Here is a 20,157-nt window from a genome sequence, read left to right as displayed (position 1 = left end):
GCTGGGGCAATGTTTGGACTTTCCATATATCCTGAAACATGAGCAACTTGGTCTGGGTGTGGTTGTGATGTCACTATTATATTGAGATATCTTCATTGTATAGGTTTGCAAAGATTTTGTATTGAAACGTACCAAATAGTAAAGTAATTATAAAGCATAGTAAATTAACCAACATCCACATTTTCAAAGTTAAAATAATTTGATCCCTAAGTGAATGAAAGGTATTGAGGTTTCAAGTTCTAGTGGTCTGCCCTGTCGATTGTCATTAGCAGGAGTAGTAATGGGAGGGTACTACAGTCAGTCCTTGGACTTAATGGGATTGGAACAAAATTTACTTCTCAATGAGATGTGGGACTGCTAGAATACATGTGTAAATGGCAATACAGTGAAGACAAAATTGAACTCTAATTAGATGTTCTGTTATACTTGAATAACCTGCTGACATTCTGCATATGTTGACGTTATGCATGAATAATGATTAAGATGCTGGATGAAGTACAGAACCAAATTTTGAAAGAGGTCTTTCTACAGACTGCCAGTACACGTTGATCATTGTTACACCTCTCTGGGGTGGCACGTTGATAATCAAGTTCCTCTCTTACCAGAGTCATCACAAAATTTTTTAAAATTACCAAAGTAGGTAAAGTTCCCAATTTATGTGTTGGATAAACCCAGACTCATAGAAAACCTGGAGCAGGGTTTATATTTAACAAGAACTGCTATTTCTTCCAAATAAGTAGATTCTAGCTACAGATAATCAACCATGTATAAGTTTATTAGTTAAAATTCTTTCTAAGATTCCCTATGCTTACATAGAGACGGACAAAAAAAAAGTCTTACAGGTAAAGGGGAAAAAAATTGAGAAAGTAATTCAATGACTCCAGTCTACAGGGTTTGCTTTTAGTTGCCAAGATTTTCCGTTATTTAATCTCTCTTTGCCAGGTTCTTTTCACTTCCCAGGAGGTATAGGTGATTGGTACACTAACTATAATGTCTCTTAGTTATTGGTTAGAGGCAACAGCTTACAGCAACTGGTGAGGGGAAAATACGTTAGCTTAATCCAGGCTTTAGGTATTTTATTGGAGAGAAAGACACACCATCTGCTCTTATAGCAGTCCAAAAGCTTCTGTCAGTATTGATCATGCTCACAAGCTGTTTAGCTAACTGGGAGCCAAACAGGTGGTTCTTGACAGGTTGGTGGTCCCAACTTCACAGAACAAACTCTGACGAATCTCACTTTGTACTCACTCTGGTGTTGGTCCATCCACAAAAAGCCTTCTCTACGGCTTGAACAAAGCAGCAGTGTAAACTTGACTCGCAATCTGTTTCAGTAACTTGCTGTTTAAAAGCCACTGCTTCCATAATCCAGGTTGTTTAGGAACACTAAGTCCTGGATTGGTTTATCCCACTGAGGCATGGAAGAGTTGGTAAGGTGAAGGAACCTTGAATGACAAGAGATGTGGAATATTTAGTCGAGAGGAAGAAGGAAGCTTAGTTAAGGTTGAGGAAGGAAGGATCAGACAGGGCTCTAGAGGGTTACAAGGTAGCCAGGAAGGAACTCAAGAATGGACTTAGGAGAGCTAGAAGAGGGCATGTAAAAGCCTTGACGGTCGGGATAAAGGAAACACCAAGGCGTTCTGCACTTATGTGAGGAACAAAAGGATGGCCAGAGTGAGGGTAGGGCCGATCAGGGGTACTGGAGGGAACTTGGGCCTGGAGGCAGGGGAGGTCCTTAATGAGTGCTTTGATTCAGTATTCACTCATGTGAAAGGGACCTTGTTGTTTCCGAGGACAGCGTGAAGCAGGCTGATATGTTTGAACAGGTTGATGTTAAGAAGGAGGATATGCTGAAAATTTTGAAAAACATGAGGATAGATAAGACCCCAGGGCTTGACTGGATATACCCAAGGTTACTATGGGAAACAAGGGAAGAGATTGCTATGCCTTTGGCGATAATGTTTGCATCCTCACTGTGCACTGAAGTAGTACTAGATGATTGGGGGGTGGCAAATGTTATTCTCTTGTTCAAGAAAGGGAATAGCGATAACCCTGGGAATTACTGACCAGTCAGCCTTTCGTCTGTGGTGGGCAAATAATTGGAGAGGATTCTGAAACATAGAATTTATGATTATTTGGAAAACCATAGTTTGGTTAGAGAGAGTCAGCATGGCTTTGTGAGCAGCAGGTCATGCCTCACAAGCCTCATTGAATTCTTTGAGGATGTGACAAAACACATTGAGGAAGGTAGAGCAGTGGATGTGGTGTACATGGATTTTAGGAAGGCATTTGATATGGTTCCCCATAGTTGGCTTATTCAGAAAGTAAGGATAGATGGAAATTTGGCTGTCTGGATACAGAATTGGCTGGCCTGTAGAAGACAGAGTGTAGTAGTAGATGGAAAGTATTCAGTCTGGAGCTCGGTGACCAGTGGTGATCCACAGGGATCTGGGGGGAACCTCTGTTCTTTGTGATTTTTATAAATGACTTGGATGAGGAAGTGGAAGGGCGAGTTAATAAGTTTGCTGATGACACAAATGTTAGTGGAATTTTGGATAATGTAAAGGGCTGTTGTAGGTTGCAACGGGTCATTGACAGGATGCAGAGCCGGGCTGAGAAGTGGCAGGTGGAGTTCAACCTGGAAAAATGTGAAGTGATTCATTTTGAAAGGTTGAATTTGAATACAGATTACAGGGTTAAAGCAGGATTTGGTAGTGTGGAGAAACAGAAGGATGTTAGGATCCACGTCCATAGATCCCTCAAAGTTGCCACCCATGTTGATAGGGTTGTTAAGAAGGCATATGGTGTGTTGGCTTTCATTAGCAGGGGGGTTGAGTTTAAGAGCCGTGAGGTTGTGCTGCTGCTCCATAAAGCCCTGGTTAGACCACACTTGGAATATTGTGTTCAGTTCTGGTTGCCTCATTATTGGAAGGATATGGAAGCTTTAGAGAGGGTGCGAGGAGATTTACCAGGATGCTGGAGGGTGTGTCTTATGAAGAAAGGTTGAGGGAGCAAAGACGTTCTCATTGGAATGAAGAAGGGTGAGAGGTGTCTTCATAGAAGTGTACAAGATAATGAGAGGCATAGATAGAGTGGATCACCAGAGACTTTTTTCCTAGGCAGAAATGGCTATCACAAGGGGGCATAATTTTAAGGTGATTGGGGAGATGCCAGAGGTGAGTTCTTTACAAAGAGAGTGATTGGTGCATGGAATGCACTGCCAGTGATTATAGTAGAGTCAGATACATGAGGGACAGTTAAACGAGTCTTGGATAGGCACAGGGATGATAATAAAATGAAGAGCGTGTAGGTTAGTTTGATCTTAGAGTAGGATCAAAGTTAGGCAAAACATTGAGGGTCGAAGGACCTGTATTGTGCTGTATTATTCTACGTTCTATGTAAAAAGTTGTTTTCCCAGTTCAGTCCCAATCAAAATTACAGAAAAATAAAGACATAAGATCATTAGAATTAAACAGCCCCTACATTTTCCAAAACAGCATACATGTTTGAAATGGGGCTAGCTACAGAAGACTCCTGCACTATCTGCCTATCTCTCTTAGCTTTTTCTGGAGTTAACCCATCTATGTGACTGTATCTGACACTTCCCCCCCCCCCCCATAACTGCCATCCATCACACCCCCTTGGTCTTGTAAATTCCTCATTGTCTCCAACTGCCTCTCCAACCGATCCATTCAACCTGATAGGATTTGCAACTAATGGCATTTGTTGTAGATATATTCCTCAGTAACCTATAAACTCTCCCTAAACTCCTACATCCGACAGAGAACATATCACTCTACTCAGGGCCATTTTTGCTTCTTTCAATCTACAAACCCAGAAGACAACACTGTCTTATTCCTCTACAAAACACTGCTCCAGGTTAAATTAATACTTATGGTTTATATTTTTAAGTTTAATCAAGAAACGTAGCTCAATAAAACATATAATCAAGTAAGAGCCCACTCTACTCACTACTGCAGACTTATTTTAAGGCCATGCTTAAAACACCCACTTATCTGTTTCTATGCTGTGACCTCTCCTGACAGGTTCCTCCAAGATCAGTTATGAATTTCGCTGTTTTTTCATTTTCCCAGACGCATTCCAATGTCCAGCGATACATGATTTCAACAGCAAAGGCAGTAACTTCAAACTCTGTCAGTCTCTCTCTCTCTCTCTCTCTCTCTCTCTCTCCTGCACTGACCTCACCATGTGCTTCCTTTGCCTGTTCTTCTCCCTTTTCAAACTGCTGTTGTTTTAACTTTTTTTTCTCCAAAGTTCCAAAACAATGCACAGCATATAAACCGGTAATTGCTGCTCCTGAAGTTCGAGGAAATCGCTTCCAACACCTAAAATACCTCAAAAAAAGGAGAAGCTGTTATCTTCACAGATGCTGCCAGACCTGCTGAGCTTTTCTAGCAATTTTTGGTGTTGGTTCTGATTAACAGCATCTACAGTCCTTTTGTTTTTTATTTAGGGTAGACGTTCAAATTAGTGTACTTCTAGCTGCCGATTTATTTTAAAGATGCCATTGTAAAGTACCCTTAACTGCACCTGTGTTTGACATTGGCACAAATCAATAGAGAGAAATTCAGAATATTTAAGCACCCTGTTTAATATTTACATATTTGCAGGCCAAAGCACATTTCATTAGAAAGTACATAATAGAAAGTATATAATGATTTGATATGAAATATCTGTAGGACGTTCATGCAAGCTGTGGCTATATTTAAAAGTAAATCATAGAATCCCACCCTGTGGACGCAGGCCATTCAGCCCATCACATCTACACTAATGCTTTGAAGTGCATCCCACCCGGACGAACCTCCCTAATCTATCCCTGTAACCCCATGTTTCCTATGGCTAATCCACATAGACTTTGAATCCCTGAAGAGAATTTAGCATTACCAATCCACCTAACTTGCACATCTTTGGACTATGGGAGGAAACCAGAGCACCCATAGTAAACCCATACAAATGCAGGGAGAACGTGAAGTATATCACCTGCGACATTGGTAGCAGTGGGATTCAAACCCACAACTCAGTAGAGTCTGGAGCTTAAATCCAGCATCTTAGACCGTTTAGCCATGCTACCTCATGATAGAATCATTCTATATTGCTTCTGTTGCTTTATTCATAAAAATATATAATAGTATACATGAATATTTTGTATGTACAAAGATAGCTCAGTAGAAATTTATTGTAATAATTCAGTCAAAATAGTGTATGGTTTAGGACACAAAGATAAATATGACAAGTACTGTGGATCTGCTCACTGCTGGAAATGTTAATACAGCATTCTACAAATGTCAATGTTTTAGGATACTGGTCATTACTGCAGACACTATGACATATCAGAGAGGAGGAAATCACTTGGGCACCTTATTCCAGGAGGCAGTATCACCACTGAGAATAGATTCTTCTGATTCTATCATTACACAGAGAAAAAAGTGCACACTTGTGAGTGAGGCCAATTATAGGGGTTAGGAGCCTCAGTTGTTGTAATTGTTCAGCAGGGTTGAGATTCTTTTAATTCATGTGAAGTTGAAGATATGGTTGATATATCTTTTATTTTAGCATTTGGATTTTGAACTAGTGGCATGTGGGCTTTGGTTTCTGTGTGTGATGGAGTTTTAGTATTTTCCTTATCAGTATTTCTGGAGCTTTTTGTTTTGTAAAAACAAGTATGAGAGCGCAAGAGCTCCTGGAGTGATAATGGAAAATATTTCCTATTGAGAGAATATATTACAATTAGACAAAGCAAGCATTGAAAAACATTAGCTTTCTTTAGATTTAGAAGATTCTGGAATTGATTTTCTTTTGCTTAGGGAAACAAAGCAGAGCTTGGAATGTTTTTGGTCATAGTCATAGAGTCATACAGCTGTGGAAAAAGACCCTTCGGTCCAACCAGTCCATATCAAACTTAATCTCAAACTAAACTAGCCTCACCTGTCTGCTCCTGGCCCATATCTGTCCAAACCTTCCTTATTCATCTACCTATCCAAATGTCTTTTAAAAGTTATAATTGTACCCGCATCCACCACTACCTCAAGAAGTTCATTCCACGTGCGAACCACCCTCTACGTAAAACAATTGCCTCTCATGTCTTTTATGAATCTCTCTCCTCTCACCTTAAAAATTTGACCCCTGGTCTTGAAATCACCCATCCTTGGGAAAAGACAATTACTATTAACTTTATCTATACCTCTCATTATTTTATAAACTTCTAACAAGGTCACCTCTCAACCTCCTGCGCTGCAGTGAAAAAAGTCCCAGCCTATCCAGCCTTTATTTATAACTCAAGCCTTCCACACCCAGCAACATCCTGGTAAATCTCTTCTGAATCCTCTCCAGTTTGATAATATCCTTCCTACAACTGGATAACCAGAACTAGACGCAGTGTTCCAGAAGAGGCCTTACTAATGTCCTGCATAACCTCAACAAAACCTCCCAACTCCTATATTCAAAGTACTGAGCAAAGAAGGCAAATATGTCAAACGCCTTTTTAACCCTCCTATTTATATATGATGCAAACTTAAAAGAATTATGCACCTGCCCCCCAAGGCCCCTCTGTTCTACCACACTACCCAAGGCCTTACCACTAATGATATAAGTTATACCCTTGTTTTTCGATACAAAATGCAATGCCTCACGTTTATCCGGATTGAACTCCATCTGCCATTTTTAAGCCCATTGACATCCCATTGTAATCTTAGAAAACCTTCTTCAGTGGCCACTGCGCCATTAAATTTGGTATCGTCTGCAAACTTAATAACTGTGCCTTCTATATTCCTATCCAAAACATTTATATATATGACAAACAAAAGAAGTCCCAGAACCAATCCCTGTGGAACACCGCTGGTCGCAGGCCTCCAGTCCGAATAACATCCCTCTACCATCACTGTCGTCTCCTGCCATTAAGCCAATAATATATCCAATTGGTAAGATCATCCTGAATCCCATGTGACCTAACTTTCCTAATTAGACAACCATGTGAAGCATTATCAAAGGCAAAAATAATCCTAAAATCCAAAAAAATGTCTACTGCTCATCCATCACCCATCTTTTTGGTAACTTCCTCAAAAAACTCAACCAAGTTTGTGAAACACGATTCTTCTCACATAAAACCATGCTAATTCTCCCTAATCAATTTTTTCCTCTCTGAATGTCCATAAGTCCTACCTTTTATAATCACCTTCAATAATTTACCCACGGCTGAAGTAAACTCACAGGTCTGTAGTTCCTTGATTTCTTCAGTTTGCAGAAGTTTCTGTTGAATGTAAATGTAAGAATAAAGAAAGGAGTTTAGCTCTCTGTAAAGGTTTTATTTTGAAATTCTAGTCCAAAAGTGTTTAGTTAGAACTCTGAGGAGGTTATTTGAAGCTGAGAAAGTCTAAGCTCCATTGTATGATTAATCAAAGAAAAGCTTATTAAACTCTCATAACCTGAAATTAAAGGAAATAGTTAAATCAAACCTAAAGATGTGCTATAAAAGAAAGCTGTTTGGTATTTGATTACTGTAAAGTGATAGTGTTTTGTGATGGTTAAGATTGTATTTTTAAATGTTATGTATATATAGTTGATTTAATCTATTTTACCTTCATTTCTTTTGTGTAATAAATCTGTTTTACTGATAAAATCAAATCTGCAGCATTGTGTGCAAGTGCTTAATTGGACGACCACCTCGTTAAGTACATATTCAAAAATCTATCAAACCAAATTTCATTCTGGGATCTTACTTTTCCAATAGAGAAATCAGCTGGATTCCAATAAGCAGCTTGGCAACAGAGGAAATTCTTTATTCGCTGGTCATGCTTCTCAGAGCTATGTAACTCTCACATATAGTGCGTTGTTGGTATCTTTTCCAGGCATTTGTAGCAGTAGCTCCAAGTATGGACGTTATTAAGATTGAACCTTTTTCTTTGTCATTCCTGAGTAAAAATATGCTGTTAAAAAATACTATTATTTTTTAAATGCGCTACAGCCAGCCCAGTGGGGACGGATTAGGATTTGTAGAGGGCAGTAGTGGGTAATGAACAGGGGAGGAGTAACTGGGGGTGTGAGGAGATTTAATCTCCAAAGACAGATGTTGGAAGCTCATTGAATATTTCTAAAAGTATTTCTGCAAAAATACACATCTTTTTACATTGTTTTAAATAATCTCTTTAGAATTGGTATTTTTAATGATATTATGTCTTTCACTCTAGGGGATGCCTGATGTACGCATGGCTTATATCCAGTTCACAGTTTCTTTTTTGATAGCTGGTGACGACAATACCATTAGCCAAGTTCTGGGCTTAAAAGGTATTTTCAATTAGATTAATCCACTATTTTATAAATCCCTGAAATAAAAATGATCAAAATAGATTCCAGACAGTTTGTGTAAACAAGTTTTTGTTAGTATGGAGCAACCTGTTGTGAATATGTGGGGCTACAGCACAGGACACTGCCAAGGTTAAAAAGAGATTGAGAGAAAAGCAAATCATTCAAAATGAGATAATCGATTTGAAGATTATAACTGGAAAGAACTGAAGATCAGTAGTTTTGAAACCTTTTGGAAATGATGTGTTGGCATAGTACTTCAAGTGAAAAATCAATAAAATGCAGGGGGAGGAAAGTGTATGTACAACAGTGCCTCAGGATGTCAAGACAATAGTGAAGATATTTGGGAATAGTGATGTTTGTATCAACCATAAGTTGGAAAAAAGAAAAGTTGTAAAAATGATTAGTTAATTACTAGTTAAAAACCACATTGAACTAAATTGTGCTTTTTTTAAAAAGATTTCATTACAGACATTTTCAGTTCTGGACTGAAAGAAGATCGGATTTCTATCATAAATTTACTTCTGTCAACTTTAAGAACAAAGGTTTGTTGGTTTGGATTCTGAATTTTTACTGAAAGGTTTTTGCAAGGTTTGTGAAGGTTTGTAACTCAGGTTGAGGTTTAGGGTGTAGGTTTGCTCGCTGCGCTGTAGGTTTGATATCCAGACATTTCATTACCTGGCTAGGTAACATCATCAATGGCGACCTCCAAGTGAAGCGAAGCTGTTGTCTCCTGCTTTCTGTTTATATCTTTCTCCTGGATGGGGTTCCTGGGGTTTGTGGTGATGTCATTTCCAGTTCGTTTTCTGAGGGGTTGATAGATGGCATCTAGATCTATGTGTTTGTTTATGGCGTTGTGGTTGGAGTGCCAGGCCTCTAGGAAATCCTAGTAGCACACAAACCCACCAACACTCTCAAACAAAAACTAACAAACTTAGAAGATCCAGTACAACCCATGGACAAAACCAACGTCATCTACAAAATTCCATGCAAAGACTGCCACAAACACTACGTAGGACAAACAGGAAGAAAGTTAGCCGCCAGGATACACGAACACCAGCTAGCCACAAAAAGACACGACCCTCTCTCCCTCGTAGCCCTACACACGGATGAAAAAAACCACCATTTCGACTGGGACAACACATCTATACTGGGACAGGCTAAGCAAAGACATGCCAGAGATTTCCTAGAGGCCTGGCACTCCAACCACAACGCCATAAACAAACACATAGATCTAAATGCCATCTATTAACCCCTCAGCAAACAAACAGGAAATGACATCACCACAAATCCCAGGAACCCCATCCAGGAGAAAGATATAAATAGAAAGCAGGAGACCTTCACTTGGAGGTCGCCACTGATGATATTACCTAGCCAGGTAATGAAACGTCTGGATATCAAACCTACAGCTCAGTGAGCAAACTTACACCCTAAACTGAAAGGTTATTAATGTTGCTTTGCCAGCACCCAATTATTTTTTGTTATTGTGTGAATTGGGAGAGGTAACTGAGCAAAAAACTGTTAGCAGTAAATTGTAAAGATTAACAGAAGATCATTTGCACTAATGCCTTAATAATGCCATCAGTGAGACAGGGGTGGGGGTGGGGAGAAAGTACAATAGCGGAAAGTACAATAGGTGAATGGGGGTGGGGATGGAGGTGACTCATTCACATTACTGCAATTTCTCTACCACTGTAAACAAACATTTTGCATCATTAATGTTACAGCCGTGGTGTAGTGTTGATACATAAAGTTATTATTTTCGCTAGATGTAAGGTTAAGGGAGAAGATTACAGGTTAATGGATTGGATTTTCCTTTCTCAGTCATAGAAACACAAATTATTAAGATATGTCAATTTAAGACTGAGATGAGGAGGAATTTCTTCTCTGATGGTTGTGAGTCTTTCAAACAGAAAGGTATGGGATGGGGAGCTTGTGTATATTGAAGGAAGAAATTGATAGGTAGATTCTGATTAGGTAAAAACAAGGACTGCAGATGCTGGAAATTAGAGTCTAGATTAGAGTGGTGATGGAAAAGCACAGCGGGTCAGGCAGCATCCAAGGAGCAGGAAAATTGACGTTTCAGGCAAAAGCCCTTTATCAAGAATAGAGGCAGGGTGCCTGCAGAGTGGAGAGATAAATGAAAGGGGGTGGGAGTGGGGAGAAAGTAGCATAGAGTACAATGGGTGAATGGGGGTGGGGATGAAGGTGATAGGTCAGAGAGGAGGGTGGAGTGGATAGGTGGAAAGGAAGATAGGCAGGTAGGACAGGTCATGAGGGTGGTACTGAGCTGGAAGGTTGGAGCTGGGGTGAGGTGGGGGAAGGGAAAATGAGGAAATGGTGAAATCCACATTGATGCCATAGATTCTGATTAGTCAGGAAATCAAGGGTTATGGGGAATGACCAGGAAAGTAGGTCTGAGGAGTGTTGGATCAGCTAAGATCCAGATGAAAATGGAGTAGGCTTGAGTGACGGAATGGCCCTCTCCTGTTCCTATTTCTTATGGTCTTAAAACAGTCTGAGGTTTTCTCCTTCCATCAAGTGCCTTTCTAACATCGGCAGGGATGAGATGCTGGAGAAGTTGAGATGTGGGGAAGGATCCATATTTGTAGAGGCAGTGGTGGGGAATGAACACTGGAGGAGTAACTGGGGGTGTGAGGAGATTTAATCTCCAAAGACAGATGTTGGACGCTCATTGACTATTTCTAAAAGTATTTCTGAAAAAATACACTTCTTTTGTCAAAGCTTTCAAGCTTTTTGTCAAGTGTACTGAATAAAATCGGTGATGGCCATTTTCTGGTCCATTTCTCAAGGTACTGGCCTAACCAATCAGAGTCAACTTCCTCGGTTTAATGCTTGGTAGTTAATTGGTACATTCCCATGGCAATGCCTCTATCAATCCACTTGTTAAGCAACCAGTACACTCTCTCATGCAGTATGATTGTTGTTTTCCCTTTACATTATTATTGTAATTGCCTTGGTAAGACCAAAACAAAAAGCTTCAATTAAAATGTCTTTTTTCAGTAATACTCAAGTTTTGTAGGAACAGATGACTACTTATGAAAGTAATAAAAATATTTAATAGTTTAATAGTATTAAATTCTCTCAGAGCTTTTCAAATACTTGATATTGTTTTTAAAAACATCTCTTTTGTTACTGAGGTAAAGACTGGCCTCATCAACATGTCTTCAGTTCTTGATGCCATAAGAAGGCATAGTTTGCCAGCATAACACCATGCTGGAATACCTCACTGTTTGTTCCGATACTAGGTTCTGCTACAGGAGGATCAAGTTTTTACTGTAGCTGATAAATCAGGTGATAACAAGTGTTTTTTTTTTGTACTGTCAGTGCAAACACCACCACAGGAAAATCTGAGCCTTCAAGGAATAAGAAATTTGCTCATGCAGTGTAATTTACATTTTGATGAATTAGATGTGAATGTATTATATACTAGCCACACAAATCAAATATACCATACATGTCCAGTTTGAAAAGGTTGTGGATCTAATCTCCAGAATTTTATACTAGATTTCTACCGGTGCTGTTCTCTAACTGCATGAAGATGTGTCATGTAGTAATTCCCATTTCATATTTCCAATCCTTCACGTTTCGTATTTGCAATCCTTCTGCTTTGGCTGAAATTGTTGTGTCTGTTTTTCCCTTGCTCTTTGTGAGTGGATTGTTAGTGCAAGTAAGAAGAGGTTTTATTTCAGGCTGACTATTTCACACACGTTGGGACACTGCAAATGTTTTCAAGTATAGTATGAATGGTGGAATAGTCAAGTGTTTAGGAATAGATATTAGGATCAAGCAGAGTTAACTTGGCTTCATGAAAAGGAAATCACGCATGACAAATTTATTGGAATTCATTGAGAGGGTAGCAAGCAGGATAGAAAGATTATCTTATGAGGTTGAGCCGATAGTAATTGGAATTTAGAATGAGAGGTGATCTGATTGAAACGTTTAAGGTTCTAAGGAACTTTACAAGGTAGGTGCATAATCTCAGATTAAGGGGTTATCATTTAAAAAGAAGAGAAATTTCTTCTCTCTGAGGATGGGCAATATGTGGAATTCCTCACGTTAGAGGCTCGGTTCTTAAATATTTGAGTCTGAGGCAGATTCTTAATCAGTAAAGGAATCACGATTATAGGGAAAGTGGTGTTGCAGCAAAGTGGTGTTGAGGATTACCAGATCAATATAATAATCCCATTGAATGGGGAGCGGGCTCAATGCGATATATGGCCTATGTGAGGAGAAAGTGAGGACTGCAGATGCTGGAGATCAGAGCTGAAAATGTGTTGCTGGAAAAGCGCAGCAGGTCAGGCAGCATCCAGGGAACAGGAGAATCAATGTTTCGGGCATAAGCCCTTCCTGAAGAAGGGCTTATGTCCAAAACGTCGATTCTCCTGTTCCTTGGATGCTGCCTGACCTGCTGCGCTTTTCCAGCAACACATTTTCAGCTATGTTTACTCCTATATCATATGGTCATTAACTTGAGAAATTTACTTGTGTTGGAAATTGAGGGCACAAGCCATAGATTTTCTTTTTATTTAATCCACATAGAAATCTTGTCACCAATAACTTCAAGAAGTTCTTGTTGTAATGGTTTAATTAATTAGATCAAATTTCTTCCTTCTTATTTTTGTCTTCTAGGTTGTCTATAATAAAGCCATAAGTAAAACACAGAAGGTTCGTTTTTTCACTGCAGGCGTTTTGACCAATATTGCTTCCTTATATCACTGGAATGGAATTATTGACATCCAGTTAAATGATGACAGGGTAAGACTTTTTTCTTAAGTATGATAGGACTGATATGACTGACTTGATAGCGAGTTTTGAGAGGATTTGTAGTTCAGGTTGAGGTTCTGGATGTCGGTTTGCTCACTGAGCTGGAAGGTTCTTTTTCAGATGTTTTGTCACCATACTAGGTAACATCTTCAGTGAGCCTCTGGACGAAGTACTGCTGTTGTTTCCTGCTTTCTATTTATATGTTTGGGTTTCCTTGGGTTGGTGATGTCATTTCCTGTTTTTCTCAGGGGGTGGTAAATCGGCTCCAATGTGTTTGTTGATAGAGTTCTGGTTGGAATGCCATGATTCTAGGTATTCTTATGCGTATCTCTGTTTGGCTTGTCCTGGGATGGATGTGTTTTCCCAGTCGAATTGGTGTCCTTCCGTATCTGTATGTAAGGATCCTAGTGAGACAAGGTCATGTCGTTTTGTGGCTAGTTGATCAACTCATCACAAAACAAGATGACCCTGTCTCACTAGTATCCTTACATACAGATAAAGAAGGACACCACTTCAACTGGGACAACACATCCATCCTAGGACAAGCCAAACAGAGACATCCACGAGAATTCCAACCAGAACTGAGAAAATGAATAGGAAATGACATCACCCAGGAAATGGCATCACCAACCTAAGGAAACCCAACATATAGATAGAAAGCAGGAAACATCAGTAGTGCTTCGTCTGTAGGCTCGCTGAAGATGTTACCTAGTATGGTGACAAAATATCTGAAAATGAACCTTCCAGCTCAACGAGCAAACCTACATCCATGACTGACTTGAATTGTGATCTGTTACTGCCATTTCTGATCCCTCTGTCCTTACTAGTCACTGGCCAACATTTGTTTTCTCAGCATGATCAGAATAGTTTAGCTGGTTGCTTTACACTGGACTTTGATGTAGCAAATTTGTATTTGCATACAATAGAGAACAGTAGTTATACTTGAAGCAATTTGTGACATCACAAGGATTCGGAAAGCGTGCAGTATAAATTAAGTTTGTCTTTCATCTTATTTCGACAAGACAAATAAAGTAGGAACAATTATTTCTGTAATACTGCATACTCTATACCCATTGTAAAACCTCGTAGGGTTCTGCTCCAAGGGAAACCTTTTTATCCAGTGTATATTTCAAGCATGGAACTTGCTCCCATATGGAGTAGTTGAGATAAATGGCACAAATTAATTTAAGGTGAGGGTAACTAGAAGCGCAAGAAAAAAATGGAATTAGTTTCTGTTAATAATATGAGATCATGTGCAATGGCTGAAAGATTGATGTGGAAAATAAACACTAGTATTGTTCTGATGGACAAAATTGCCTGTTTCTCTTGCTACAATACAATATGATACTGTATAAAGGTTCTATAAAACTAAACTCTATTTAAATCCTGACAGTATGTCCAAGATTCCAAAGTGGCTGGAAGAGACAGTGTTCGGGAATTTGTACACAGTTTCTTGATGGACCTTTGCTGCTCATTAAAACATGGCATAAATTTCTATGATTCCAGTCTGGGTACAGCTAAGAGGTAGGAATCTCAACGTAATGGAAGCCTTGTCGAGAGTGTGGTGCATTATGCCCGAAAAGTCGATTTTCCTGCTCCTCAGATGCTGCTGACCTGCTGTGCTTTTCCAGCACCACGCTCTTGACTGATCTCCAGCATCCGCAGTCCTCACTTTCTCTTAATGGAAGCCTTGTGCCAAGTCACTCTGTATCTTGTAGTATTTTCAGTTATTAATGCTGTCATAGAATGTTCTGCCAAAAAGTATTGTGTAAATTACGTTAGATTATTGTATGCTTAAAATTTCAGTGTGCAGTGGTTGCTTAGACTAAGGAGATTCATAGATCTAAAGTAAAGCATTTTCTCCGAACCTCTGTTGGACTCAATTATGCATTCCAAGCACTTATCTGAATGTCAGTCTCTTGGACAGTATTACTTAATCATAATAATAGAATAGAATACACTTACAATAGAATAAAGACCGTTCAGTCCATGGGGCTGCGTTATACTGGGATCCTGTATTCTATTCCTACTAAACAAAATTGGTTGGGAAGTGGTTGGATACCACTAGAATGAAGGCAGGACTGCTACACTTCTGTATCAGAAAGACCTGTTTTGGAGAACTGCTGGCCAATCACAGGCTGTCAGCTCTCCAAGACTGACCACCATTATGCACCGACTCCAGTACTGACCATTGTGGGAAAACATTGGTATTATCACTAAACTATTAATCGAGAAACTCAGCCAATGTTTTGGGGACCAGGGTTCAAATCCCAACATGGCAGATGGATTACAATTCAATAATAAAAATCTAGAATGAAAAATCTACTGATAACCGTGAAACCATTGTTGACTGTTTGAAAAAAACAATCCGACTCACTGATGTTCCTCACTGAAGGAATCTCATCCTTACCTAATCTGGCCTACATGTGAACCCAGTCCCACAGCAACGTGGTGACTCTCAACTGCCGTCTGGCTTAGCAAGTCACTCAGTTGTATCAATCACTGAAGTCTCAACAAATAAAACCACATGGACCACCTGCTAAGAACCTAGGCATCAGAAAAGACAATGGCAGAAAATAGCCCTCCCAGCCCTGCAAAGTCCACCTTACTAACATCTGGGGGCTAGTGCCAAAATTGGGAGAGGTGTCTCACAGCTTGACATAGTCACACTCATGGAATCATATCTTACAGACAATGTCCCAGACACATCCATCACCATCCCTGTCCCACCGGTAGGACAGATCCAGCGGAGGTGGCAGCACAGTGGTATACAGCTGGGAGATAATTACCCTGGGAGACTTCAACATTGACTCCAGACCCCACAAAGTCTCATAGCTTCAGGTTAATTATGAACAAGAAAACTTCCTGCTGATCAACTGATGAATCAGTACTCCTCCATGTTGAGGATGGCAAGGGTGCAAAGTGTACTCTAGATGAGGGATGTCACGCCCCCCCCCACCACCAACTTCTCCCCTCCCTCCAAGAGTGGCTCAGCAGCAGCATTACTGATCCAGCAGGTTGGCTCTAAAAGGACATAGCTGCTAGACTGGGTCTGCGGCAGGTAGTATGGGAACCAACAAGAGGGAAAAACATACTAGACTTCATTCTTACCTAGCTGCTGGCTTCATATGTATCTGTCCATATCATATCATTAAGAGGACAACTTCACAATCCTTATTGGGACAAAGTCCCGCCTTCACACTGAGTATACCCTCCATCATGTTGTGTAGCATTTATCACTGTGCTAAACAGGACAGACTTCAAACAGATCTGGCAACTCAGTATCAGAGCAAATTACTGTCGATGTTGAGATTTGCACCAGTAACTCAAGACATCAATGAGGTGTTGTTGGCCATCAGTAGAGTCAGAATCATTCTCCAAACCGCAACCTCATTGCCCAGCATCTCCCCCACTCGACCATTACTGTCAAGCCAGGGGATCAACCCTGTATCGATGGAGAGTGCAAGCGGGCATGCCAGAAACAGCATATCTAAAAAAGAGGTGTCAACTTGCTGAGGCTACCAGATATTACTTGCATACCAAACAGCATACACGGCAAATAACAGCACTAAGCAATCCCATAGCCAATGGATCAGATCTTAGCTGTGCAGTCATGAATGGTGGTGGACAATTAACCTGTTCACTGGAGGAGGACGCGGCTCTTCCCCAATGATGGAAAAGACCAACACATCAGTGTAAAAGATGAAGTCAAAACTTCTGCCACAGGTGCCAATTGGATGATTCATCTCGGCCTCCTCCATTGATCCCTAGCATCACAAATACCTGTCTTCAGCCAATTTGATTCACTCCATGTGTATCAAGAAACATCTGGAGGCACTGGATTCCAAGGCTATGGGCCCTGACAACATTCCTGCAATAGTACTGAAGACTTATGGTCCAGAACTTGCTGCTCCATCCAATACAGTTACAACACTAGCATATCTTTACAAAAGAGAATGCTGAAGGTTAACAAAATGGAGGTAGTTAAAATGATGAAAGCTTCATACTAAGGTTATGAAGGTGTAGGAGTGTACTGTATGTTTAAGAGAGAATGGAAGCTGGCACAGACTTAGAGAGGTGCAAAGTGTGCTGAAAATGTTTTAAAATGTAACATTTGGTCATCACAAATAGCTGGAGCTGTGTTACCATGGTACAAAAACAAATTGAAATTCGATTGGAATTTGATATCTGGGACATAATTTAAACTGATTGGCTAAATTTGAATTTGTTTTGTAGCATGGTAACATAGCTTCAACCATTTGTGTCAACCAAATGTTACATTTTTAAAATTTTCAGCACACTCTGTGCCTCTCTAAGTCTGTGTCAGCTTCCACTCTCTCTCAAAGGTACACCTACACCTTCATAGCATGAGGCAGGCAAAAAGTATTTTTCCACTCATTGGGAAGAGCAAAACCAGATGCTGACAATTTAAGATGGCTATCAAGAAATAAAATATTGAATTCAAAACAATCGCTACCCAGACAACGGTGTGAATGAGGAGCTTACCTCCAGAGTGATTCATGCAATAGTTTTTCTTTCTGGTGGCACTTGGGGTCGTGGTTAAGGTAACAGAGCACACTGTTTCCATTTGGTCTTGTCTTCATCAAATTCTTAGCCTTCGGTTGTGGGCGGCACGGTGGCACAGTGGTTAGCACTGCTGCCTCACAGCGCCATGAGACCCGGGTTCAATTCCCGACTCAGGCGACTGACTGTGTGGAGTTTGCACATTCTCCCCGTGTCTGCGTGGGTTTCCTCCGGGTGCTCCGGTTTCCTCCCACATTCCAAAGATGTGCAGGTCAGGTGAATTGGCCATGCTAAATTGCCAGTAGTGTTAGGTAAGGGGTAAATGTCGGGGTATGGGTGGGTTTCGCTTCGGCGGGTCAGTGTGGACTTGTTGGGCCGAAGGGCCTGTTTCCACACTGTAAGTAATCTAATATCTCGGTTTGACTTCTCAGACTATAGGAGGTACATATTATCATGTAGAAAGTGTTCATTAAGTTAACTCGGTGTATTTTAATCTAATTTGTGCATCGTCCTTGAACTTGATGTTATACATTAATAGATCATTTACAGGTCTAAAAAAAAATCACTGGAATAATTTCCTTTAAACTGTCGACTCTGTTTTCACATGCAGGGGTGGCAATGTAGTTCTACTGAGGTTTCTCCTGGGCTTAAAAACAGCTACAGAAGATGCGCTGGTGGCTGATCTGATGGTGAACATCTTCAAAGTTTGCCCTGATTTATTAAGCAGATTCTTCCAAGAAACACAGTATTCCTTTGTACCTAGACTTAAAACGGCCTGGCTAGATAACATCAAACTACTCCGAAAGGTAGGGTGTAACTAACTTGCACAATGTTTCCATATTTAGTTTTAATTATAACATATTGGACGATTAACATCCAATCTCTTAAACTGTCTTAAAATATTTGTAATCATAATCATCCAATTTCTTAGATTATATGACTTATAGGTATGGCTTTTAGGTTGGAAGTTAAGGTGTTAAATATACGATTAAAGGAAAAGTATGTGAAAGAAACTGATAAACAACCATCATGGAAAAACAAGTCCTAAGTTTCATTCATGTCTAAAATATAATCAAGAACTGTAGATGCTGGAGGTTCTGAAACAAACAAAACATTCTGAAACTAGCTAGCCTTTCTGGTAACATTTGTTGAGGGAAAATAGAGTTCGTGTTTCAAGTCCAGTGACCCTTCTTCAGAACTGAAGGCAGATAGGAAAAGTATTTATGCTGATGATGGGGGTGGGGTGGGAGTTAAAGGAGTGAGTGGATATCTGGAGATGAATCCCTGAGAGAGAGAGAGAGGGAGACTGAGATGGAGAGGGAGACCTAGGCAGGCGAAGGGATTGTTGGCATTAAACTAGGGAAGAAGAGAAGCTCGATTGGTGATGATGGAAACTGAGTCAAGGAAATGGGTAGGCTGTGCCAAAAGCAACCCATTTCATGGCAGGACCTAGAGTTGTCAGTGTAGGTAATAGACATGGAAGGAGATATTCATGTTCTGAAATTATTAAGCTCAATGTTGAGTCCTGAGGACTGGAAGGAAGATGAGGTGTTGATCCTCCAACTTCTGTTGAGCTTTGCTGGAGCACTGCAATAAGCCTGAGGCAGAAATGTAGGCGTGGGTCATGGTAGTGTGTTGAAGTGGCAAGCAACTGGAAACTTAGGATCATTTTTAAAGAGACAATGTAGGAAACATTCATCCAGTATGCATTTAGTTTGTATAGCGACTGCATTGTGAGCAGCAAGTACAGTAGATTAGATTGATCTCAGTGCAGGTAAATTGTTGCTTCACCTGGAAGGTGTGTTTAGGGCCTTAGATGAGGAGAAGACAATTGAGCAAATGTTGCACCCTTAGCGCATGATTGGGAGGTATCATGGGTGTGGGGAGATATTGGGAATGGAACAGGAGAGGACCAGGATGTCCAAGAGGAATATGTATCTGGTGGTGGCATCCCACTGGAGGTGATGAAATGGCAATTTATAATCCATTTGATCTGGAGTCATAGAGATGCACAGCACAGAAATGGACCCTTCAGTCCAACTCATCCATGCTGACTAGATATCCTAGATTAATCTAGCTCCATTTGCCAGCACTTGCCCCATATCCCTCTACACGCTTCCTATTCATGTACCCATCCAGATGCCTTTTAAATGTTGTAATTGTACCAATCTGCACCACTTAGTCTGGCAGCTTATTCCATAAATGTGCCACCCTTTGCATGAAAAAGATCCCCCTTGGGTCCCTTTTAAATCTTTCCCCTCTTGCCCTAAAACTATACCCTGTAGGTCTAGACTCCCTTAATCCAGGGAAAAGACCTTGTCTATTTACCTTATCCATGCCCCTCATGATTTTATAAACCTCAATAAGGTCACTGCCCAGTCTCCAATACTCCAGGGAAAATAGCCGCAGCCTATTTAGCCTCTCCTTTTAGCTCAAACCCTCTAACCCTGGCAACATCCCTGTAAATCTCTTCTGAACCCTTTCAAATTTCACAACATCCTTATAGGATGGAGACCAGAATTGCACGCC

The 20,157-nt window shown here is 40.3% G+C and overlaps 1 protein-coding gene across 2 annotated transcripts in view; it reads left to right on the top strand.

Annotated features, from left to right (window-relative positions):
• Positions 1-20,157, top strand: part of urb1 (URB1 ribosome biogenesis homolog) — a 127,334-nt gene that overhangs the window by 13,659 nt on the left and 93,518 nt on the right. For both annotated transcript variants that reach the window (XM_043701201.2, XM_043701199.2), the window contains exons 5-9: positions 8,202-8,298; positions 8,776-8,861; positions 12,970-13,095; positions 14,498-14,628; positions 18,239-18,434. In XM_043701201.2, the coding sequence (XP_043557136.2) occupies positions 8,202-8,298; positions 8,776-8,861; positions 12,970-13,095; positions 14,498-14,628; positions 18,239-18,434 (636 nt within the window). The remainder of the gene's footprint in view (positions 1-8,201; positions 8,299-8,775; positions 8,862-12,969; positions 13,096-14,497; positions 14,629-18,238; positions 18,435-20,157) is intronic.

The sequence above is a fragment of the Chiloscyllium plagiosum genome, unplaced genomic scaffold (genome assembly GCF_037043375.1).
Source record: "Chiloscyllium plagiosum isolate Xiang-an unplaced genomic scaffold, Cpla_swu_hap1 HiC_scaffold_12, whole genome shotgun sequence".
In the NCBI taxonomy this organism is placed as follows: domain Eukaryota; kingdom Metazoa; phylum Chordata; class Chondrichthyes; order Orectolobiformes; family Hemiscylliidae; genus Chiloscyllium; species Chiloscyllium plagiosum.
This window is presented reverse-complemented; position numbering and strand designations above follow the sequence as displayed.